The sequence below is a fragment of the Micromys minutus genome, assembly GCF_963924665.1.
Source record: "Micromys minutus genome assembly, chromosome: 4".
In the NCBI taxonomy this organism is placed as follows: Eukaryota; Metazoa; Chordata; class Mammalia; order Rodentia; family Muridae; genus Micromys; species Micromys minutus.
The window spans coordinates 38,651,302-38,676,750 of record NC_137973.1 but is presented as its reverse complement, the minus strand read 5'-3'; the positions used below and the strand labels follow the sequence as shown (position 1 = coordinate 38,676,750).

At 39.9% G+C, this 25,449-nt stretch overlaps 1 protein-coding gene across 2 annotated transcripts in view; it reads left to right on the top strand.

Moving 5' to 3' along the window:
• The first annotated feature begins 247 nt into the window (after positions 1-247).
• Positions 248-25,449, top strand: part of LRIG2 (leucine rich repeats and immunoglobulin like domains 2) — a 50,765-nt gene continuing 25,563 nt past the window's right edge. For both annotated transcript variants that reach the window (XM_080915762.1, XM_080915761.1), the window contains exons 1-8: positions 248-640; positions 14,031-14,096; positions 16,693-16,767; positions 17,023-17,157; positions 18,931-19,074; positions 19,188-19,331; positions 19,723-19,866; positions 20,065-20,208. In XM_080915762.1, the coding sequence (XP_080771888.1) occupies positions 405-640; positions 14,031-14,096; positions 16,693-16,767; positions 17,023-17,157; positions 18,931-19,074; positions 19,188-19,331; positions 19,723-19,866; positions 20,065-20,208 (1,088 nt within the window). In that variant the 5' untranslated portion in view covers positions 248-404. The remainder of the gene's footprint in view (positions 641-14,030; positions 14,097-16,692; positions 16,768-17,022; positions 17,158-18,930; positions 19,075-19,187; positions 19,332-19,722; positions 19,867-20,064; positions 20,209-25,449) is intronic.

The window sequence follows — 25,449 nt, the reverse complement described above, 5'->3', positions numbered from 1 at the left end:
CCCACAAGCGGAGGAATAGCTGCAGAACTGCAGAAGAAGCTCTGAAAAGGAGAAAGGGCCACTTTAATGTTCACCTCCTGGGGGCGGGGCTATCTTAAGCTTCGCCCCTCTCAAAACCCAATTTCCGACGCAACCTCATCCTGGGGCTCCGATTGGCTGGCTTCTGAGCGTGAGGACGTTGCGTCGCGGGGCGGGGCGGACCAGTGGTGTCTGTCAGGGTTTCAGCTCTACGCCCCCGACCGCCGCCCCCTCCCCTGCGGTCTCGTCGTTTCCTCCTCTCGCCTGCTCTGAGAGGGGACAGGTGACGGCCCGGGCTCCGGGTGGCGGTTCAGCCTCCAGGCATCTCTCCTCAGCCGACTCTCTGAGCTTGCTGCTGTCCTCGAGCGGGTCCCGGCCGGGGGAAGATGGCGGCCGCGCCCCGCGGCGTCTGGGAGCAGCGGCGCCTGGGCTGTGGGTTGGGACCCCTCGCAAGGCTGCTCATCCTTGCGCAGGCGCTGCTACTGCTGCCCGCTGCCCGGGCCGGCCTGTGCCCGGCGCCCTGCATCTGCCGCCTTCCTCTGCTGGACTGCAGTCGCAGGAAGCTGCCCGCGCCCAGCTGGAGGGCACTGTCTGGCCCGCTGCCCCCCGACACCTCCAGCCTGTGAGTAGAGGGCCCGAGGGCGCGGTCTAGCGAGTTCGGAAGGGAGCTGCCTTATTGAGATTGTGAACTTTGAATGTTAGGGATTCCTGGTATTTGTGGGAAGATCTGGGTTAAGATCTGGGGTCCTGGGGTATCTGACGTTCTGGGCTGGAGGTATTTAATGTTGGTCCTGAGCAGCACAACTGAGTCTCTGGGTGGCTGTGGGTCGGGTCCAAGCGCGAAGCCCTCTATGGGCTGCATCATTTTTGTATTCCAGCTTGACTGGTCCTTGGTCACGTGATGCAAACACGCTCTCTCCCAAAGATACAGGAGGTCTCTTTTGTCCCCAGTTCTCCCATGGGCGCATTGCATGTTTCAGTTTTGATACTTGAGTTCTTGATAGGGTTGAAAACCTCAGCATGCATAAGGATCATTGCTGATCCGTAATATTTTTTTTGTAAAAGCATATTCTTTAGTAATCAGTTTAAAGAAGGGAAAGATTTTTTTTCTTCCCAAATCACAATACTTTGTTTTCACTATGTTGCTTTAAGTCAAAGAACCTTCATATCAGGTCTCTTTGTTTATGTATGAGAGTCCAATGCAGTGGTTGAGTGGAGTCTGGAGTCTCTATCCCTTACTTTAAATCCTGACAAACTTGTATTAGCTAGTGGCACTTGGAGAGCTCACTGGTCTGGTCTGAGTCAGTAGGTATTAAATACAACAGTAGGTATTAAATAGTGCAATTATGAGACCTCTTAGCCACCAGCATACAGTTATGTCTCTGCCACTAACTGATCAACATGCTTATAAATTGACTGCTACAGTTACCTCTGAAAAAGAGCTATCACTAAAAATAGTTTTGTGATATAATTAAAATCTGAAGACTGGTTAGGTTTTCATTGGAACTAGAATACAGATAGAACATCTGTATTGCAGAGGTTAAGTATACATTTGCAGAATGTATTTATAGGTTAGCATAGATAGGAAAGAAGCTAACTTGTATATTCATTGAGAAAATTAGCAACTGCTAACAGTTAATATAGAATTGCAATATAGTAATACATCTTCTGTCATTTTATGATGATTATATCTGTAGGTTATTCTGGTTTGACTCAGACTCAGTATTATCATGTAGCATATAGTCTGAATTAAACCTAGCACAGTATCTTCTTTATACAGTAGGTTCCTTTTTGGAAGGAATTGTTTAGACAGCTACCTGATTATGATAGACTGAATCTGACATAGGTTTTAAACACAGTATAACTTAAGGTAACTAATTGAAATAAACATCACCTGCTTTTGAAGATCCTTCATTGAGGCTTGCTGAGTGTGCTTGTTTAGTGTGCATGAAACTCTGGGTTTGAACACTAGTGCTGAAAATAAAGATTAAAAAATCATGGAGGGATGCTCAGCGGTTAAGAGCACTGACTGCCCTCCAGAGTCCTGAGTTCAGTTCCCAGCAACCACATGGTGGCTCACAACCATCTGTAATAGGATCTGATGCATTCTTCTAGTGTGTCTGAAGGCAGCTACAATTATATATGTATATATATATGTATATATATATTTATATGAACACACATACTATATATATAGTATATAAGTATATATAAAATAAATAAGTCTTTTAAAAAGCATTAGTAAGTATATAATAATTTGAAGTAATGTTACCAAAGATGCAAACTTCCAGAAGCTAACTGACACTTAGTTGGTTTTGTTATTTTTTTATTTTATTTTTGTCTTTTCCCTTTTGTGTTTTGAGAGGAGGTACTGCCAGGTAGCTCTGGATGACCTCCAACTGTCTGTCCTACCTCAGCTTACTGACTGCTGCCCACCATTCCCAGCTTGCATTCAGAAAGTTAAAATGAAATTGACATTTTTGGTTGAAGTGAAATGCCTTGAAGAACAATTTTTTTTTTTTTGTAGTCAATTACTTTGAATATAGCATCACAAAAATTTCAAACCACAGGCAGAATGCAGCCATGTAATGTGATGGCCTCTAGTTTGATTGCTTGTTCTTGTTCTCTGAAAATCCTTGTTCTCTGAAACCTATAGTGTCTACTGCTTATACTTATATTAGCATTGGTTCACTAACCTCTTAGCAGTATAGGGCTTTTCTAACCCATAGCTCAAAATGCCCCTACTTTCCTCTTGCAAACCAATTCTAAGATCCACAGAACAATATAATCAGCATATTGCAACAACAGCCGCACTTCTTAGTGTGGAATTTTTATATTAGTTCCCTTTTTTTCTTTTGGTTTTTCTAGATAGGGTTTCTTTATATAGTCCTGGCTATCCTCGAACTCACTCTGTAGACCACGCTGGCCTCTACTCAGAGATCAGCCTGCCTCTCTCTCCTGAGTGCTGGGATCAAAGGCATGAGCCACCAGTGTTACTTTTCTTGTTGCTATGACCAATTACCTGACACACATCTACTCAAGGGAGGAGTTTTGGCTTATGTTCTAAGAGATGCAGTCTATTATAGACAGGAAGACTCCATAGCAGAAGGAGCATGTGGTGGCTTGCTCACAGCTAGATGGAAGAGGAAACAGTTTTTGTTGTTTGAGACAAGGCCTTTCTAAGTAATTCATGTTGTCCTTAAACTCCTGTTTTTTCTGTATTTGCCTCCTGAGTGCTGGGATCATTCTGTGAACTATATTGAACACTGGTGTGTCTGTAATTTTTGATTTGTGTCATAATGTTGATGCTTAAAAGTTTTGGACTTTGGAGGATTTTGGATTTTTTGGTTAGGAATATTCAACCTATATTTTAAAATCTTGCTTAGCTATTCTGATAATGGAGAACCGCTTAGCCAAAATAGCTATAGAGTGCTTGGGCCTTGTGCCTGCTAGGCAAGTCCTCTAAGCTCTCCAGCCCAACTTGTTCATTGCTTCTCAAATGCCAATTTAGGAGATCTGTATTTTGTTTAATTCTTCAAAATTCTGTCAAAAAAGACCCGCAGATTCATTTTTATTAAAACTACTTTGAAGGGAGCTGGAGGAAGGCTCAGTAGAAAAAGCATTGGCTACTTTTGTATAGGGTAGGGTTCCATTCCCAGTACTCAGGCATATCACAACCATCTGTAACTAGCTTGAGGATGTCTGAGGCCAGGGCTCTTCAGACAAACCCTGTCTCAAAAAACCAAGAAGGGTGGGGGATAATCACATAGTTTTCTAATGCTTGAAAATATATTTCTCTCATCTTAGTAAATAGCCTTTTAAAATGAATACATTTTTATTTTCAATGTGTGTGTTTCTCAATCTGTCTGTCTGTCAGTCTGTCTGTTTATATACAAGTGCCTGGAGGCCCGAGGCATCAGATCTCCATGAAGGAGGACTCTGTGAACTGCTAGGAATTGAACTCAGGTCTCCGGGAGAGTGCTATGTGCTCTTAGGTGCTGACCATCTGTTCACCCCAATCTTAAGGTTCAAAATTTTTGTGGAGAGGCGATGTATTGTAAGATTATGAGATTTCCCTTTTACGTTATTTCGAGGCAGAGACTCTCAGTTAAACCAAGATCTGGTTGTATTAGCTAGCTTGTTAGGGGAACCTCTGCCTCTGTCCTTGGAGACGAGAATTACAAGGTGGGTCATCACTCCCACCCAATGTGTATGTGGGTTCTGAGGACCTAAACTCCAGTCTTTAACTTGCCAAGTGCTTTTAGCTGCAGTACCATCTTCCTACCCCTGTTTTATTCTTTAAAGGGTGTCCTAAGCCTAATGAAAAACTGGCATTTAACCAATGGAGAAAGAGCATATTAAAAGCTTAGCAGAAATGTTTTTTAGAAAGGCTTTTAATGCGTTCTTATATTTTCTTTTATGTGCCAAAATAGATGACTCAACTAATTTTCTATTACTCTAGTCATGAAAAATGTTAAAATGTTCACTTGATACAAATTAAAATCAGAGCTATTAAATAATTTTACCCCAACCAAATTACTACATTTGTTTTTAGGACAATTTCTAGAAGAGTGAAATAGTTTATGTACTTAACTTTTTTTTTTTTTTTAAATCTTTTTAAAAAGCTGCTTTTTTTTTTTTTTTAATTGTACACCCTTCTGCCTGCATGAATGCCTATAGGCCAGAAGAGGGCACCAGATCTCACTACAGATGGTTGTGAGCCACCATGTGGTTGCTGGGAATTGAACTCAGGACCTCTGGAAGAGCAGTCAGTGCTCTTAACCATGAGCCATCTCTTCCAGCCCTCTTATTTTGTTTTTAATATTTGTTTTAAAATACTATTACAGCTTACACATATAACTTAAATCTTGGCAAGTTTCATTGGTAAAAGTATAGACAATCCTGAGCATAAGAGTCTTCTCTGGAAGCTGGGCGGTGTGGCACATACCTTCAATTCTAGCACTTGGGAGGCAGAGGCAGGTGGATCTCTGTGCGTTCAATGCCAGCCTAGACTACAGAGGGAGTTCTAGGACTGCCAAGGCTAAACAAAGAGACCCTGTCTTGAAAAACCAAAATAAGACAAAATAAAAACGAGTCTCTCTTTGGGAAACTGTTAAGTATGGTGCTGGGAAGGTGGGCTTAGAGGATGAGAGCACTTGCTGAGAAAGCAAGGGGACCTGACTTAAAATCAAATTCTCAGCACGAGGGTGTGGCTGCTCATGCCTGGAACACCAGTGTACTGGGGAGACAGGCGGATCCCAGGAGCGTGATAGCCAGCCAGTCTAGGGAAATGGTGAGCTTTAGGTTCATTTAGAGACCTTGTCTTAAAAAGTAAGATGGAGAGATCTGGGGAGATGGCTTAGTAGTTAAGAGCTAATTTAAATTCTTCCTACAAAATAATAAAAAACCAAACAAAACCTATATTAGTTGTAGAGGAATGATGTGTTGTTATTTTAGTGACAAGAAAACCAATTGATAGGCTTTATAATTAGGTCTTTACTGCATGTTATTTATTTAAATTAACACTAAAAAGTTTTGGTGTGGGTATGTATACAGGCATGACATGTGCCTGTGTGGCGTGTTGAGTGTGGAGGCCAGAGAACAGCTGTGTGAAGTCTGCTCTCTTCTACTTTGGGGTCTGGGGGTCAAACTTAGGTTGTACAAGTGCCTTTACCCACTGAGCCTTCTCACCAGCCCTTAAACTGTTTTGAATGGTAAAATAGCTTTTTTGGTGTTGCTTGTTTGTTTTCAGACAGGGTCTCCCTATTGCACTCTGGTTGGCCTGGAACTCACAGAGATCCACCTTCTACCTGGAGCTAAGATAGCTTGTTTTTAATGTCCATTTCACATTTTAGAGTCTTAACTCAGTAATTATAAATAGTCTGATAAAAAGACGTGAATCCAATTGATTCTCAGAAATGCTCACAAATAATGGAGAAATACCTTATCTTTCTTTATAGTATTGGATATAATCAACATTATTTCCAGACTTTCTCCTTTTTTTTCTTTCTTTCTTTTTTCTTTTTCTTTTTCTTTTTTTTTTTTTTGACAGACTCTTGCTTTATATTGTCCAGGCTGCCTTTATTTTACAGTCTTCCTTGATCTCTGAGTGCTGGGATTACAGGTGTTATCACTATACTCAGCCTGTACGACTCTCACCTTCAGTCATAAGTTATCAATAGCTCCTCGGCCAAGCATGGGGCAGGGGCAGGGGTGCTCTCCTCCTCGTTTATGCTGGAATTTTGGCTGGCTCAGTCTTATGCAGTTGCAAGTTTGTGAGTGTAATAGCCATATCATTTCACAGTTCTCCTCCTTGTCCACCAGCTCTTGAATTCTTTCTGCCTCCTTGCAGATATTCTCTGTGCCTTGGATGGATTGCCATGTGGGAGTGGGGAGGTCGATAGGTGATTCAGCCACAACTCAGCACTCATAGTTACTTGGGCTCTCCTCTTTGCCCAGGTCTGCCGATTTATTTATTTATTTATTTATTTATTTATTTATTTATTTATTTATTTATTTATTTATTTACTTATTTATTCATCCATTCATTCATTCATTCATTCATTTATTTATTTATTTATTTATTTATTTATTTATTTATTTATTTAGCATTCTGTGTGTATGTATGCCTGCAGGCCAGAGGAGGGCACCACCAGATCTCATTACAGATGGCTGTGAGCCACCATGTGGTTACTGGGAATTGAACTCAGGACCTCTGGAAGAGCAGACAGTGCTCTTAACTACTGAGCCATTTCTCCAGCCCTGTATGATGAGTTTTTAAGCAGTTCCCCCCCCCCTTGATCAGCTGTTAAAATAGAATGGAGACATTTAAGATGGAAAAGTAAAAATTCTTTTGTCACACTTAAGAAAAGCCACTGTTTGCTAGATAAGCATTTTACACATGTATCTTTTTCTTTTCATTTGGAAACACAAATGAAGCCATAAATATGTGTATGTATGTTTTAACTGGTTGCAGAAAATTGTAGGATAGAACTTTCTTAAGTTATTTAACTTATCTTGTTTGCATGTAGGTTTTGTTTAAGTTTTTTTTTTTGTACAATAACTTTTTAGTAAGTCGTTTTCCAAAATTATATAACTACATATATAGAATAGATTGTTAGATGTGTTAATGCGGAATTCTGGAATATCAAGTAGCACAATATTGGTGTGTGCCCTCAACATGTTGACCAGGTTTTTGGTAGTCTATCCATTTTCTTATTGCTACTTTACTCATGGAGTCAGAGTTCAGAACCAATATTTAAGATTATGTTTTAAAAATTTTTAAGGGAGCTTGGCCTGGTGGTGCATAAGTCCCAGTTATTTCAGAGGCTGACCAAGGAGGATTGCAGGTTGAAGGCCAACTCAAGCAATTTAGTGAGATTCTGTCTTAAAAATGAAAAGACAAGGCTGGAGAGATAGCTCAGAGGTTAAGAGCACTTGCTGTTCTTACAGAAGCTATGGGTCTAGTTCTTAGCACACACATGAAAGCTTATAACAGTCTGTAACTCCAGTTCCAGGAGAACCAACACTTAAGACTTATTTATAAATTTGTTTTAGTTATGTATATATATATATATATATATATATATATATATATATATATATATATGATATGTATATGTGAGAACAGGTGCCTTTGGGGTCCAGAAGAGACCGTTGGGTCCCCTGGAGTTAGAGTTACAGGCAATTATGAGCTATAAAATGTGAGTTCTGGAAACTGAGCTCAGATCCTCTGTAAGAGTAGTATGTACTTATAATCCCAGAGCCAACTGATTAGCTAAAAAGTAAACTACAATAAACAAACAAATAAATAGAGGACTAAGCAGTTTTACAACTGAGTGATAAAAATGCTTACCTAACAGGTGTAAGGCCTGAGGTTGAATCCCAATACAGCAAGAAGGTGGGGGAGTAGTTGTATTAGTCAGTTACACACACACACATACACACACACACACACACACACACACACACACACACAGACACTCCTCCCCCTCTTTTTCTCCCTTCCCCCCTCTGTCTGGCAAGATGTCTCCAGACTAAAAGTTCAGTTATAATGATACCCACGAGGCTGAACATGTATGTCTTCAGTATACACCAGAATTCTAAAGAAGTAAGCTTTCATGCTATCACTGAAGGAAGGGACTTGCCAGCAAGCATGAGGGCAGCAGGCAAAAGGCAAGAACTTCCTTCTTTCATGGCCTTTATAGGTTGTCACTAGAAGGGGTGGCCCAGATTTAAGGTGGATCATTCTACCTCAAAGGATCTAGATTTAAACATGTCTTTCCCTTGAATGATCCAATGAAGAAAAATGATTTTTGGCTAATTCCTGATGTAGTCAAGTTGACAACCATGAATATCCAACACACTAAGGTAGGGGAATATTTGCAACTAAGGCTTTGCCTTGGAAAATGGATTATACTTGCATGTTCACTAGATAAATACTTAAAAGAGATGGTGCTAGACCATTGTTTTATTTCAGGTACCTTTATACATTGACCTCTGTGTTAATCATTTTATTGATATATAAAGCAGTCATATAAAGTTGGTACTGGTATTCACAATTTATATTAGAAGAGACTCAAGTGAAGTATAGAGAGGGAAAGTCTGCGCTTCCTGAACTGGCTGTGCAAAGACTAGCTTCTTGTGTCCTGTATTATTATGATAGTCCCAAGAAGTCCCACTTTAAGTTGTTAAGAACCTAAGGGAAGCGGTGTAGCTTGTAGGCTGAGGAAGCAAGATTGCAAGTTGAAGGGCTGCGTGGTAGTAGAGTGAGATACCTTTTCAGATGAAAAATAAAAATTAAAAGAGCTGGAGATGTAGCTCAGTGGGGCTGTGCTTACTTCCCAGGACCACAAAATCTCAGTAATAATATCTAGTAGTAGAAAACAGAAATGTGCCCCTTATGTCTGAAATGAGTGTTCTTGTCATCCTACTGTTTGGATCCTTATAAAGGATATTCTTAGAAAGCAATGGTTCTTAACCTTCCCGATGTGTGACCCTTTAATACAGTTCCTCATGCTGTGGTGATCACAACTATAAAATTATTTTTGTTGCTACTTCATAACTGCAATTTTCTATTGTTATGAATTGTAATGTAAATATCTGTTTTCTGACAGGTTTAAAACCACTGTTATATAGCAATACCATTTTTTTTTTGTCATTGTGGTAGCAAAATAACCTTACAGAAGCAACTTAAGTGGGAAAAGAGTTATGAAAGTGTTATTTTGGTTCTTTTTTTTTTGGACAGGATTTCACTGGCTGTCCTGGAACTCACTTTGTAGACTAGCCTGGCCTCAGATTCACAGAGATCCACCTGCTGTTGCCACTCAAGTGCTGGGATCAAGGGCGGGCATCGCCAACTGCCTGGCTTGGCTCATAGGTTTGAGAGGTATAGTCTGTCAAGAAGGGAAGGTGTGTCAGGAGCAGTTTGGACTGTGGCAGTGGAAATGTGAGTGGTTGGTTATGTGGCAGTGATACTCAGGAGGCAGAGCGCCCAGGTGGGAGCAGAGCTGACCCGTTATCAAGCCTGCCCTCTAGGTCTCATTTTCTCTAGTGGATGGACAGCTTCCCCAGACAGTTTTGCTAGCTGGGAAATGTGTTCAGCCACATGAGCCTGAGGTGGACATTACATTTGCATACAGCAACACTGTGTTAGAAATAGCACAAAGGACACCAGAGAATTTTGTCTGAAGAATAGCACTATGCATGCTGTACCCTCAAATTGTACTTACATGGTACTGAACCTGGGTCTTCTGTGAGACCATCAAGTTCTTTTAATTGCTGAACCATCTTTCCAGACTGGTTTTTTGTTTTTGTTTTGTGATTACATCTTTCTATGTAACCCTAGCTGTCCTAGAACTCACTGCAGATCAGGCAGACCTAATAGTTTGATGTATGCTAGGCAAGCACCCTACCAGTAGACTATATTCCTGCCCTCTTAAAAAAAAAAAGAAAAAAGAAGTTACACAAATTCTCACTGGTTGCCTAAGTTGGCCTCCAACTTGTAGTCTTCCTGCCTCAGCCTCCCAGATTTACATTTCTGAGCCACATTGCTTGGCTAGATGTGTACGTGTGTGTGCACATATTTTAATACCCTTTGTAAAAGACTCCCTTATTGGGGGCTTTGTTATCATTGAAGTTAATAATGCTGTTGATTCTTGAAAACAAAAGATACTGACACAGAGGTGGACAAACCTGAGTAGGCAGAAGAAAACTGTACTCTGTGGCTGCAGGAATTCTTTGTAGTTGGCTTGCAGAACTTGTGACTTCTCTGAACATTCTGTAAATAATTTACACCCTGATGGCACTGTACAACCACAGTAATGGCACCTTTGGCTCCGGATGATAAAAGCACTTTAATAATTCATCGACTATTGCAGCTGCTTCCCTGTAGCATGTGTGGGAGGGGAGAGAGCTTTACATATCAGTCATCCATTGTTACTCGTATTTGTAGTGTTAGAAAACACAGGAAAGGCTATTGATTGTTAAATACATTTTGGGGATAGTTGAAGGGAATAATAGTTGGGGCTTTCATTCTAATAATAGTAGTGCCTGTGATGCTGTACCAAACCCTAAGTCTTCCTGGTAGATGATGATGATGCATCTTGCATATGTGTAGGCATATATAGTTGTGCTGATGTGGGTGCACATGTGTGCACATGGGTGAAGGAGGTTCAAGGTTGGTGTTGGAAGTATTCTTTTGAGCAGGGGTCCCTCAGTTGAACCCAGAGCTCATTGAATTTGTTAGTCTACCTATCCAGGTTGGTCTTGGGATCTTGTGTCATTTATGAGATTATAAGGGATCCAAACTCTGGCTTTTAGGATTGCATGACAAGCATCTTTTGTCTCCTCAGGTTGTTGGTAGTTAACTCTTGATTGCACTCCTTCCTAAGAGTTCTCCCATGGGTGCCACTCAGTGTAATATAGAGAGTTCTTGACCAATTAATTTCTTTTCTCTTTTTTCTTCTAATTTTTTTTCCTAGATGTGTTTTCTCTGTGTAGCACTGGCTATCTTGAAACTTGCTCTATAGACCAGGCTGGCCCTAAACTCAGAGATCCGCCTCTCTGCCTTTGGCATGCGCCTTCACTGTCCAGCCCAATTTCTTTTAAATAAAATACTTTAAAAGATAGTTTTATGTCAGTACTTAAAAAACAATAACAGTGCTTAGATTTGTCCCCGTGTAAATTAAGCTCTTAAATGAAGGTGGCTAAGAGTTACTGATGAGCAGGCATGAATCTAGCTGAGAGCAAATTGTTTATCCAACTTGCCAACTGCCGTGGTAGCACAGGGAGACAGATGATCTGTAGTGTTTCTCCAGTGTGTCTCTGTCACTAGCCACATTGTAACCTGCAGTAGGTCTTTTGGGCAAATAGCTGTGTGGGCTAGGTTCTACTTGAGTATTGTAAAGACCACAGGAATCATTCAGGTGAATTTTTTAAAAGATTGTTTACAAGTGTAAACTCAGGGAGCTGGAGAGATGGCTCAGCAGTTAAGAGCAATGACTTCCAGAGGTCCTGAGTTCAACCACATGGTGGCTCACAACCATCTGTAGTGGGATCCAATGCTCTCTTCTGGTGTGGCTGAAGATGGCTACAGTGTGTACTCATATAAATAAATAAATCTAAAAATAAAAATTTAAACTTATAATGAACTTTAGTAAAATTTTTACTCTAATAAACTACATGGTAGAGATGGGATGAAATTTTGAATAAATAGCTTCTCTATTTTAGTTTTGTGTGACTTTGGATTAGCAAGTTATTAGTTTGTATGCTTGTTTATATATAAGCAAAGTGAGGAATATTTGCCTTGTAGTTATGTACTGATTCATCTGGTAGTACACAGAAGACTAGAACTGTCACCATCATCAACATAATTTGAAGATTTATTACCTTCTCCAGAAGTTAGATAGTTCTTTTTAGAAAGACCATATTCCTTGACTGGGTCTTGCTATGAGCACAGGTTAGCCTTGCACTATCCCTTAGTGTTAGCCTTTATGTATTTATTACCTCTGCATACCCAGCTCAGTTCAAACTCTTACTTTGACTTGTGAAATCTACCTTCATTTTAGATCTGTTTACAGCTGGCCAGTGGTGGGGCATATGCCTTTAATCCCAGCACTGGGAGGCAAAGACATGTGGACCAGGTTAGCCTAGTCTACAGAGCTAGTTTCAGAACATCCAGGGCTACATAAAGAAACCCTGCCTCAAAAAAAAAAAAAAAATTGTTTGTAGCTGATCTGGTATAATATAATACAATATAATCACTATAAGAGATGAAAAACCCATTGTTAAGAAAGCAAGGGATAAAATATTATAATTTGGATAAAAGTTTGTTGGTGTATGTCTAAAATATGTAGAGGGCTGCAATATACATAGTAGTTTTATTTGTTGCTATTAGAAAAAGATAAACTGTTAGGAAGCTAGTGACAAAGGATAGAAAACTTAATATCCTTTTATTCTTTTAAATTTTTATTTTATTTTTAATAGTAGTTTTATTTGTTGCTATTAGAAAAAGATAAACTGTTAGGAAGCTAGTGACAAAGGACAGAAGACTTAATATCCTTTTATTCTTTTAAATTTTTATTTTATTTTTATTTTTGAGACAGGGTCTCAGTGTCTCACCGTGTAACCTTAGCTGTCTTGGAACTCACGGAGATCTGCCTAATTCTGCCTTCCAGGTGCACAACCACACCTAGCTTGTTTGTTTTTGAGAAAAGACTTTGCTATGTAGTCTAGGTTGGACTATAGCTTGTGCCTTTCTACCTCAGCTTTCCAAGTATTGGGTCCATGCCTATATGGTTTATGCATTTTTATTATTGAGCCATATTAATATATTCTAAATTACTAAAAAAAACCCATTAAAATTGAAAAGTATTAGATCTGTTAAAATTTGGACAGACTTACTCATAAGCATTTCTTTTGGTAATACTGAAATTTACTTGCACTTTTTATTTTATTTATATGAGTACATTGTAGCTTCAGACACACCAGAAAAGATTTGGATCCCATTACAGTTGGTTGTGAGCCACCATGTGGTTGCTGGGATTGAACTCAGGACCTTTAGAAGAGCAGTCAATGCTCTTGACCATGAGTTGTCTCTCCATCCTGTTGTACTTTTTTTGAGGCATGGTCTTGTTATATAACCCTGGTTGGCCTAAAGTTTACAGGCAAAGCTCACATTTAGTGATCCTCCTGCCTCTGTTTTCTTAGTGTTGAGATTACAGACAGTTTAGCACCAAGCCAAATTTACTTTTAGGAGCTGGTGAGATAGCTCAGAGGTTAAGAGCAGGACTCTTGCAGAAGATAACATTGAATGTCACCCTACCTCCTGGGGAATCTGATGCCTTTGGCCTCCATAGGCACTTATAGCCCCAAGCACATACCCACATGTAAATATAATTGAAAATAAAAAGAAACCTTTTGTTTGGTTGGTTATTTATTTTTGAGACTGAATCTTACTGTGTAGCTCTGGCTGGGCTGGAACTTGCTATGTAGATCAGGCTGGCCTGAAACTTGTGCCTCTGCTTTCTGAGTGCTGGGATTAAAGGCAGGTACCACAATGCCTGGCTAAGCTCTGGCCTCTGTGGGAGAGGATGCACTTAGGCCCACAGTGACTAGGCAGGTTGTTGGTGGCGATGGTAGAGATGGTGGTGTTAGTGGAGGGATGACATCCAGAGGGGGGCTTCCCCTTTTCACAAGAGAAGGGGAAGGTGGAATTGGGGGAGTACTTGTGTGAGGCGGTACTGGGAGAAGAGGAAGAGTTGATTCTGAGTTTTAAAGTGAATAAGCAAATTAATGAATTAAACAAAAAGAAAACAATTTGCCTTTGTAGGACTTAGTATCCTGCTTTAGTTTTGTACTTCCTCCCTTCTCCCTTCCTTGGGCACACTAGAGAGCTGCCTAGATTTTAGCCCCTCTACCACCAAGAGATGTCTTCCTAGCTCCTGTTCTGTTTGAGTTTCCTCTGAGGTTTAGCTTCTACCACTAAGCTCAGTGTATCTGTCTTCTTTCAGGGATTTGAGTCATAACCGGTTGTCTAACTGGAACATCAGCTTGGAATCAGAAATATTACAAGAAGTGTAAGTTATTTTTATTCATTCAATATTTAAAGTCTTTAAAGTAACCTAATTATGAATTTGAATGTTTTTGGTGTGTATTTGTGTGTCTTTGTGTGTACCTGAGCACTGTATGTGCTTGTGGAGTCCAGAGATCAACATTTAGTAACTTCCTGAGTTGCTTGTCTACCTTACTTATTTAAAATAATGCCTTTATTTATCTTTTGTGAATTTCATATATTTTGATCATATTCTTTCCCTTCCCCCAATTTCTCCCAGATCGTAACATATTTTCCTATCCTGACAACTTCATGTTCTCTCTCTATTTTGTTTTTGAAAAAGGGTTTTACTGTATAGCCCTCGCTAGACAGGAACTCACTTTGTGGATCAGGCTGGCCTCAGACTCCAAAAAATCCACTTGCCTTTACCACCAAGCCTGGCACTCTTTCTCTTTCTTAAAAAACAAAAACTAGGGGCTGGAGAGATGATAACTCAGTGGTTTATAAGCACTGACTGCTCTCGCAAAGGACCAGAGTTCAAGTTCTAGCACCCATGTGGCAGCTCACAGCTGTCTCCAAGATCTGACACTTCTACATACAGGCAGGCAAAACATCAATGCATGTAAAATAAAATTAGATAAATTTTAAAAGAACAAAAAATTAAGTAAGGATTCTTCCTGAGCATGGAGCTTTCCTTAGAGTATGATTGATAGACTCAGTATCACTCCATTGAAGAAAATGGATTTCCTCTCCTAGCAGTTATCAGTTGTAAATAGCTTTTTGTCTTGGAGTGGGACTTTATGCCCACTTCCCCTTGGGGTTTTGTCTGGCTTGAGTTTGTGCAGGTCTTGTGCATGCTATCATGGTCTTGAGTTCATACGTGCTTTTGTCCTATTGTGTCTAAGAAGACAGCTGTTTTGTTGAAGTTACCCATTACCTCTGTCCCTTAGGATCTTTCTGCCCACTCTTTTTCATAGATCCCTGAACCTGGGTGGGAGGGTTCAGGTATAGATTTTGAATTTAGGGCTGAGCATTCCAAAGTCTCTTTCTCTCTGTATGTTGATTAGTTAATTAACATCTACTGTGAGAAGCTTCTCTGCTGAGGGTTGAGAGAGACACTGATCTATGTGTACAGCACTGTGATTAGGAGTTGTGTCATTGATATGCTCAGTTAGCAGAATAATAGTAGTAGATTTTCCATTAGGACCTATGACCTATCTAGCTTCAGGTTCTTGACCTCATTCTACCTTATTTTTTGAAGAATCATCTTTGAAATCTGGACCTCGTAGACTGGTCATTAATCATCAGGGATCCAACTAAGCTCCACTTTCTCACCTCAATACTGGGTGTACAGATGTGTGCTGCTCTGTTCAGCTTTGTGTTGTTGGTTTTAGGGATCCAAACTTGGGGCCTCATGTTTGTATAGTAAGTACTTTACTGCCTGGACCATTTTTCTAGTATGAATTTGGGAATATTTAGTCTGGAGTTGCTGAGAAAAATAAAAAATGAAGGAATTGAAGGCTGGAAAGATGGCTTTGTGGTTAAGAGCATTTGATGCTCTTCCAGAGGACCTGGGTTCCATACCTAACAACCATGTGAGGCAGCTTACACCTACCCTATCCTACTATTGAGCTACAACTCTATCCCGTCCTTTTCTAAAAATCAATTTCTAAAATTAAAATATGATTGCAGTACTTCTTCAATCCCCTAAAAAACTTTATTATTATTTTATGTGTATAGATAGTTTGCTTGCATGTATGTCTGTGCAGCACATGCATACAGGATTCACAGAGGCTAGAACAGGAAGTCAGATACCCTGGAGTTAGAGACAGTTGTGAGTTGCCATATGGGTGCTGGGAATCAAATTTGAGTCTTATGGAAGAAACCCAGTGCTTTTAACCATGGAACTGTCTCTTCAGCCCTCAGCTCCTCTGTTTAAAAAAGACAGCATCTTGCTAAATAGCTTTTATTGGTCTAGAACATACTGTGTAGGATAGGCTGTCCAAAGGACCTGTGCATTCTCTTACATACCATCACAGGACTGGGGTTACTGGCGTGTGTCATCGTATCTGGTACAAGCCTGTGTAATACTGATTTTTCTCTTTGTTTTTGATGTTACTGTTTTTTGAGACAGTCTTTCTGTTATATAGTTCAGACTGGTTTTGACTTATATTCTCCTTTCTGTTACTCCAAAGTAATGGGATTATAGGTATGCTAGAACTATATCTAGCATCTAATGCTGACTTTAATGGTAGATCATTGCTATGAAGTAGCATTAAAATTGCTAATTTCTCAGAGCTCAGTGGTTAAGCACACTTACTGCTCTTGCAGAGAACCAACACCCACATTGGGAGGCTACCACCTTAACTCAAGCTTTAGGGGATCTGATGCCACTGGTTTCTGAAGGCACTGCCCTTAAGTGTACAACCTTCTTCTCCTCCTCACATAATTAGAACTAATAAAAGTCTTAAAAATATCTAATTTCTCAGAATTATACATTTGTCTAACAGACTGAATCATAGGCCCTTTCAAATTTGGATACATTAAGATATTAGCCAAAACTGGAATTCAGGAGGTAATTTCCATTATTAAACTTTAAAACTTTTTTCTCTTTTGCTTAGGAAAATGAATTACAATGAGCTAACAGAAATACCATATTTTGGAGAACCAACATCTAATATTACTCTACTTTCATTGTAAGTCAAGATTTCAGATCTCTTATTTAATTATGAATTGTGTGTGTACATTGTATACACCAACCCACCCATATATGTCTGTGTAGAAATCCCTGTTTTGGAGAACCACCTGCTACCTACCACTCTGCCTTCACTGTAACAGTACCTGTTGTTGCTTGTTTTTCCAGTACCTATACTGTTGATCCTAATATTTACTATCTTTGTGGCCTGGGTTGGGTAACTGACAATAACTTCAGTATAATCCTTGTTTTGTAGGGTCCATAATTTAATTCCAGAAATAAATGCAGAAGCATTTCAGCATTACTCTGCTCTCGAGAGTTTAGACCTCAGCTCCAATATAATAGCAGAAATCAAGACATCCTCATTTCCTCGAATGTCACTGAAATACCTGTAAGTAAAATAGATACTTAGATGTACTCAATTAATTGGAAGAATAGTTTATGGAGTCAACTGCATTAGGCTGGGCAGGACTGTTGTACTGCTGCCAGTGCATTTCTGTCATTCACTGACTATCCCTCACGAGTCTGTTTATGGTAAACATTTTGTTATGTGTGTGTAAAACAAGCTTAGTTTTGGGCTTCTGTAGTTATTTCCTCATTTTACCTGAGAAGAAAGAGTGCTTCGTTGCCAGAGAAAATTGCTAGACATTGAGAGCACAGCTTGAGGTTTAGTTTTAACATTTATTGTGCACGGGGTGATGTAATATGTACATCCTGAAGTGAGAGTGTGCAAGTCAGAGTCAGCTGTGTGCAGTTGGGTTTTTTCTTCCATCTTTTTCTTTCTTTTTTGGTTTTTCAAGACAGGGTTTCTCTGTAACCCTGGCTGTCTGGAATGCACTCTGTAGACCATGCTGGCCTCAAACTCAGAGACTCACCTACTTTGCCATTAAAGGCATGTGACATACCTGGCCAGCCTTTTCTTCCATCTTTATAGGAGTGTTTCAGGGATGAAATTCAGGTTGTTAAGCTTGTTTGGGAACTGTTTTTATTTGCTAAGCCATCTTGTCAGCCCAAGATTTAGTTTGAGAATTTCTTTATTTTAGTACTGGGAACTAAATGTAGGATCTAGTCATGCTTGGCAGTGGCTGTGCTATGAACCACATCCAGTTCTAGTCAGCAGTTTTGTGAAAAGTAAAGAGGTCTGATGTGCTACTGTTTGTTGACCAGTAGCTTACCCTGTGTGCTGCTGCTGATAGTTAGCATGTGTGCTAGTTCCTAAAGGCTAGTCATCCTAAGTGCAGTAGGAGTCATGCTTTTAGACAGGATTTTACTCTGTAGTCCTGGCTGGCAACCCACTATATAGACTTGCATGGCCTCAAATTCATAGAGAACTAGCTGCCTCTATCTTCCAAGTGCTGGGATTAAATTTAAGGGTGTGCTCTACAAAGTCCCACCTTCCTCTTGTTTTTCAATGCTAGGGTCTAAACCTAGGACCTTACTATGTCCTAGACAAGCACTCCTATACCTCCAGCTCTAATTAATCAATTTTGTAGGTGAAGGGAGGAAGCACGTAAATGATTTGTGAAATAAAATATCAGTTAAGAGGCTGAGGCGATTGCTCAGTGGGTACAAGTGCTTGGCTCTACAAGCACAAGGACCTGAGTTCAAATCCCAAATATCCATATGAAAATTCAGGCATGTCTGTGTATGTCTTAACTCCAGCATTGGGAGTAATGAGAGGCAGATCCCGAGAGTTCAGTGGCTATCAAGCCTAGCCAAAATGGTGAACTTGCAGTTCTCTGAGACTGAGCTTTGGTTCCATGAGAAACCCTGTCACAAGGTGTATAAGTCAGAGAATGGTAGAAGCAAAATTTGAGATAGCTCTCTCTTTTCTATCCTGCTCTGGCCTCTGCACCCCCCCCCCCACACACATATACTTGCACACAACAAATAATCAGTTAAGATTTTTTTGTTTTGGTTCATAAGCATGATAATTGAGTATTTGTGCCTTTGCATCACATGTGTTTCCCATGAACCTTGTTACTTACAGCCTTGGCAAATATATATGATTTTATCTGATGTTTAAAAAAAAAAAAAGCCTGACTTGGGGTGGGCACTGGGAATGGCAGTTAAATGATTTGTTGAAATGTGTATAGTTAGGTGACGGAGCTGGAACTGGAGTTAGATGTAGTAGTTACCACTGTTTCTTTTCTTGTCATTTTAGGAACTTGAGTAATAACAGGATAACCACCTTGGAGGCTGGTTGCTTTGACAACTTATCAGGTTCTTTATTAGTGGTAAAATTGAATCGGAACCGAATTAGCATGATTCCACCTAAAGTCTTCAAGTTGCCTCATCTTCAATTCTTGTGAGTAACAAAATTGATGGATTATAAGAAGTTTTCCTTTACAGCGGTTTTTCTTTTAAATTACTGTTAGAATAACTCAGCCAATTTTCTAACTGTAAATTTTTTTGTTTAAGGGAACTGAAAAGAAACAGAATTAAAATTGTAGAAGGCCTTACCTTCCAAGGGCTTGATTCCTTACGCTCATTGAAAATGCAGCGGAATGGAATTAGCAAACTCAAAGATGGAGCATTTTTTGGCTTGAATAATATGGAAGAATTGTAAGTATTAGAATAGAGGATAGTTGTGAGGACTCTTCCTCCCTCTAGATTGAACCCAAGGCCTTACACAGGCCACACCCCTTGCTTTCATACAGACTTTAAAGTTTTTTTAGTTTACTGGAATTTTGTTGTCATTCATAAACTTTTCAATATAAAAATAATTATATTTCATATTGTTTTGACTCAAAATTGCCAGAATTTATCTGGATTGGGAATGCTGTACCACTTGGTCTGTTGGTTTTATAGATACATAGTCACTTTAGAGCTTACTTAAGTTTCTTGGGTCACTAGAGTTCGGCAAAGTTGTCTGTCAGTTTAAAGGAGATTTAAAACTGTACTTGCTATTGAATGCCTTGTTTTGAGTTACTTACTTCTCTCTATAATTGTACAGAGAACTGGAACATAATAATCTTACAGGAGTGAACAAGGGTTGGCTATATGGCTTGCGAATGTTACAGCAACTGTATATGAGCCAGAATGCTATTGAAAAAATCAGCCCTGATGCATGGGAGTTCTGCCAGAGACTGTCTGAACTGTAAGTGTTGAGTTGTGCTTCATGGGAGGGTGTGAAACTAGGCAGATTGGGGTCAATTATTCTCATGGTAGTTGTGAATCTGGCATCCCTAGTACCTCAGTTTTTGTTAGAAAACTAGACTTAGCATGTCAGTGGAGTAAAATTCACAGATTGGGCTAATACAATAATTCCTGATTCTCAGTGTTTCTTGTTTTTTAGGGATTTGTCCTATAACCAGCTGACCCGACTTGATGAATCTGCCTTTGTGGGTCTGAGCTTACTGGAGAGATTGAATTTAGGGGACAATAGAGTCACTCACATTGCTGATGGTGTATTTAGGTTTCTTACCAATCTTCAGACATTGTAAGTTTTGTTTGGTTTGGTTTTTAATCTTTTTAGAAAGAAATTAAGCAAATGAGTGAAAATAACCAATTTGAAAATGAATGTGCTAGTGTTTTGTGCTTCTTTTTTCTCTATCCCATAAATAAATTATAGAGCAGTTTATACTTTATTCTGAGTTAAGTATCATAACAGCAAAGATTCTCCCTGTCAGTTGGCAGTGTCAGAATGCCATCTGTTCTCATGACACATAGTGTCCCACACTACTGGCTTTTGTCTGGAAGGGTGTAGTTAGATAGAGGTAGCAGTTCTGTGAACTCTGATTTAGGGATAATGCTAGGAATTAAAACTTCAGCATACTAGGCCAGCACCTGACCACTGACTTACATCTTCACGACTGTTCCCAAAAGAAACTAACTCCTTTTTTTATTTGGTTTTGGATATAAGATCTCAGTTTGTAGCTTAGGTTGGACTTGAACTCTGCCTTCTAGGTGCAGGGATTATAGGCATGTACTACCATGCCTGGTAAAATTGTGTGTGTGTGAATGTATGTGTGTGTGTATGCTTGAGCACGTGCTTGTATATGTGGTGGTGCTGCTATTTGATTATCGGCCCTGTTCAGTGGAACACTCTCCTAGTATACACAAGACCAGTAATCAATCAGTCAGCAGCAGCACCACCACCGATGAATTTCATTAAGATTGCTCACATGAGTCTGGCTCAGATACCAGTGGCCATAAGACTGAAGGAAATGTCTCTCTCCTCCCCCATCAACCATTAAGTATGTGTAATATACTTCTTCCTCCATTATAAGTGTTATATAGGTAATTACAGCTTCTGGGAGTTTATGATTATTATGTCGTGTCATGTTTGGATGACATTATTCTACAACACTTAACTCCTTGTCTCTGCCCTTGCATTCTGTCTATTCCCTTTTCCAAGATATTCCCTCAGCTGTGTGTGTGTGTGGTGTGTGTGTGTGTGTGTGTGTGTGTGTGTGATGATTTCAGCATCCCACTTATGACTGAATATTAAATACTCATTCTCCTTATCTTGACCAATTATGAGTCTCTGCTGGCCCACTCCAGAAAGGGAGCTTCTCTGATCAAAGCTGACAATTATAGTCTGTCTATATGGCTATATATATATATACACACACACACACACAAATATATACACACACACAAATGTAAATGTGTCATATATGTGTCATATATATATGACAAATCTATATTCATAAGCAGTTATTTAGATGTCAAATATGGGGCACACTGTGTCCATTAGGAAAATACTAGCAGTTGCTTCCCCAGCCATGGACCATGTTTGTGGAGCAGGCCTGAAATCCAATCACAAAGTAGTTGGTAACAGTCTTGTTGATGTTAATACCAGTGGGCACATATACCTGTATATGCACATATAAGCAAACAGACATTATACACACATACATTTGGATGGATGGATATATGGATGGGGGAGAGCTCCCCAAGCCACCTCATCTTTGTTTTTTTTCCTTTGGCCTTTTTATATAAAAGTTCTTAGCCTTCTTAGATAAAAGTTCCTTAGAAAATTACCTCATAGATGAAATGTTGCACAAAGGGGGAGTTACAGAAGGATATTGATACAAAGTTTAAAGCAGTGTTTCATTTTGTGAGCTCATTATAAGTTCAAAGCAACAGTTTTACATGGCCCTGCCTTATCATAGTGCACACCTGTGGCTTCATCCTTGGATCTGAATGTTTTTCCTTCAACACAGTTTTGTCCTAAGCCTACCTATTTCTCTTTTTAGTGTAATTATGAAAGCTCATTGCATTTCCTGTTATGTAGCCTTTACTTAGTCTTATGAGGAGTGCATACATTCTGTTCTTGGTTCTGACTTTATTACATCTTTCTGGTAAAACTACTGTGACCATCTCTTAAAATGTTCTTAAAATTATATGAATCAAATGAGGAATTCTATAAAATCAGTAATTAATTTAAACAACATTAATTCATGAAAGTTCATCTTTATGTTGATCTGCAGTAAATCTTTATTAGCATAGGCTAATGCCCAGGGATTATTGTGCTAATTTAATAATGAAGAAAGGCATATCAGCTGCAGGAAGAAATCCTGAGGTGAAGTCTCTTTGGAACCTTGCCTCATAGAGCTCATACATCTTAGTCCATGCAAAAAATAGAATACCTCCAGGAAGACCACCTGCTAGACTTAGCCTTTCCTAGATGGCTCCTGACACAGTAGGCTTATAGCCACATCATAATGCAAATGCATTCAGTCCTCAGAGTCTTTCACAGTCTCAATCCTGTAGTCCAGAGTCTCTTCTGCGATGCAAAGCAGTCTTCTAATTGTGACCCTATAAAATAAAAAATCAAAGCACATGTTTCTAACATCCAGTGCCGCCAGAGAAGACATATTTCTATTTCAAAAGGGAGAGAAGGGAGCATAGTCAGGAAACACTAGACCAAAGCAGAACTGAAACCCAGTAGGGTGAGCTCCAAACTCTGCATCTCTGTATCCAGTGTCAAGGGCCTGTTAGATGGCTTTTTATATCCCATTTCTTCCAGCTTTGTTGACTGAAACATACTTCTCTCTTGGGCTGGTTCCACATCCTTTCTGTAGCTTTCCTTGACAGGCATCTCAAGGTTCTGTCATCTTCATTGTCTTGGAGTTTCCAGTGTTATCAGGTTTCCCTTTCACAGCTTCATGCCCTGGCCTCTTTGGACCATGCAGGGACTCTTCTGCCACACACCTTGTCTTTGTGGCTTTCTTTAACTGCTGAAGCAGATTCTATAATTCTTTCACTGTGTGTCCAAAGCGCCAAGTTGTACTGCCTGCGTGGGTTGGTGCCTGCTCCCCCTCCATTTGCATAAGCTTTGGCTTATTGGTGGTTTCCTTTGCTACATAAACTTCCTGTAATGGGACTTTTCTTGGATCTGCCAGCAGTATAACTAATGACATAGATAGAATCTTTAAAAAAATTTTTTTTATTTATATGAGTACACTGTAGCTGTCATCAGACTCACTAGAAAAGGGCATCAGATCTTATTACAGATAGATGGTTGTGAGCCACCATGTGGTTGCTGGGAATTGAACTCAGGACCTCTGTCAGAGCAGCCACTGCTCTTAACTGCTGAGCCATCTCTCCAGCTTTTTAATATTTTAAAGCGTAGGCCTTTTAGCTAGGGCAGTCTCCTAGCCAGCTATGTAAACCTAACCAGGTCAGCTAGACTATAACCCTCTATGTGGCCAGGTCTGTACCTTTCTGCTCTGATGTCTATCCTGTTCCCTCTATGCCTGCCGGTGAGTTCCCTTTCTCATTTCTTCTTCCAGAGACCCCTCTCTCTGCAAGGAAGTCCTTCCTTCCATTTCCTGCTTAGCTATTGACTGTCAGGTCTGTATTAAAGCTAATCAGCAAGTAAGGAAGGTGAATGTTCAAAAAATATGAGGTCTGTGATGGGCCATAGGAATAATATCTGCCAGTACTCTGCGGGTTTGGTGATCAACAGTTGAATATACAGAGACAGCCTTCACCCAGTGTACCAAAGGTTACCCCAGCACTTTGCTTTTAACAAGTTTCTGGTTGGGTCTTACCATGAGGTACCATTCTCTTTATTCCATTTAGCATCAGACTTTTTAAGAAATTTACCATCTCTGTGAGCATAGGGCTTGGCTCAAACAATTGCCTGGTGCTGTTTTACCCCAGACTGTACATTTTATATTTCCTTTTGCCCTTCTGGCCCCCTTTCATTATACATCTGTGTAATAATGATAACTACATAACACAAGGGCTAAGCTGTCTCAACACCTCTGCCAATGGCATGAGTCTGGACCTCTTCGATTTAGTCTCTGGCAGATGGATTAAGGGCAGAAAACAAGTACATTCTTTGCCAAAATATCACAAGAATGGTCTCTAATATTCTTCCCTTCTGAAACCTTTTGAGCTGGGCCTCCATAGGCCACATTGCTTTCAGCACTACTGTCTTCCATGTTTCTACTAGGATGGTCCAATTAAGCTCTACTTGCAGCATTCAACTTTCTTAATTCAAAGTCCTAGAGTGTTGCATATATCTCTAAACAACAGTATGGTCAGGCCTCTCCCAACAGTACCCTAGTCCCTGGTATCAGCTTCTCTCTAAGTTCTGCTTCTATGATGAAACACTATGAGCATGGCAACCTATAAAAGGAAACATTTACTTGGGTGCTTGCTTATAGTCCATAACCATCTTGGCAGGGACTGTGTAGGCAGCAGATAGGCAGGCAGTGGTCCTGGAGTAGTAATTGAGAGCTTACATTGAACCACAAGATGGAGTCAGAGAAAACAAGACTGGGCCTGTTGTGGGCTTTTGAAATCCATCCCCAGTGACAAACCTCCTCAAACAAAACCATACCACTTAATCCTTCCCCAAGTAACGAGAATCAGTTACTCAAACATATGAGTTCATGGGGGCCATTCTCATTCAAACCACAGCACACACATGTGTATAAACACACACACACACACACACACACACACACACACACACACACACACACCTGGCTTTAAACTGAGAGAGATCTACATACTTCTGCCTCCAGAATGCCTGGGATTAAAGGTATATGCCACCATATTCCACATGCCCAGCTCCCTATTTTTGCCCCCCCCCCGTGTGTGTGTGTGTGTGTGTGTCTGTCTGTCTGTCTGTCTGTCTGTCTGTCTCGATACAAGGTCCTGCTGCATTACCCAGGCTAACTTTGAACTCTGCATCTTCCTGTCTTAATCTCCTGAGTCCTGGAATTATTGTCACAAGCCACCATGCCTCTCTTGGTGAATAATTTGGAGAAGGGGGAATGTTCTGAAGAATTGATGGTAAAATAAAATGAGCTATATTAGCATTTTACTTGAAGGCTAAGCACGAAGAAACCTCTTTTGGCATCCATACTTTATATAATCTTATAAATCAGAAAGTGTGTTTCTTAGTTTAGTATGAGATTGCTTTAGGATGTAAAAGTAATTAAATACTTCTAATATAACTGGTATTTTATATTATACCAGTTATATTAATATATGATATATTTTATATATCAGTGCATGATATAGAAAAGTGTGCTTCCTCTAAGAATGGAATAGTTTTTAAAGAAAATACTTTTAAAGAAAACACAGTGAGGGGCTGGAGAGATGGCACAGTGGTTAAGAAAAGTGACTGCTCTTCTAGAGGTCCTGAGTTCAATTCCCAGCAACCACATGGTGGCTCACAACCATCTGTAATGGGATCCTATACCATCTTCTGATA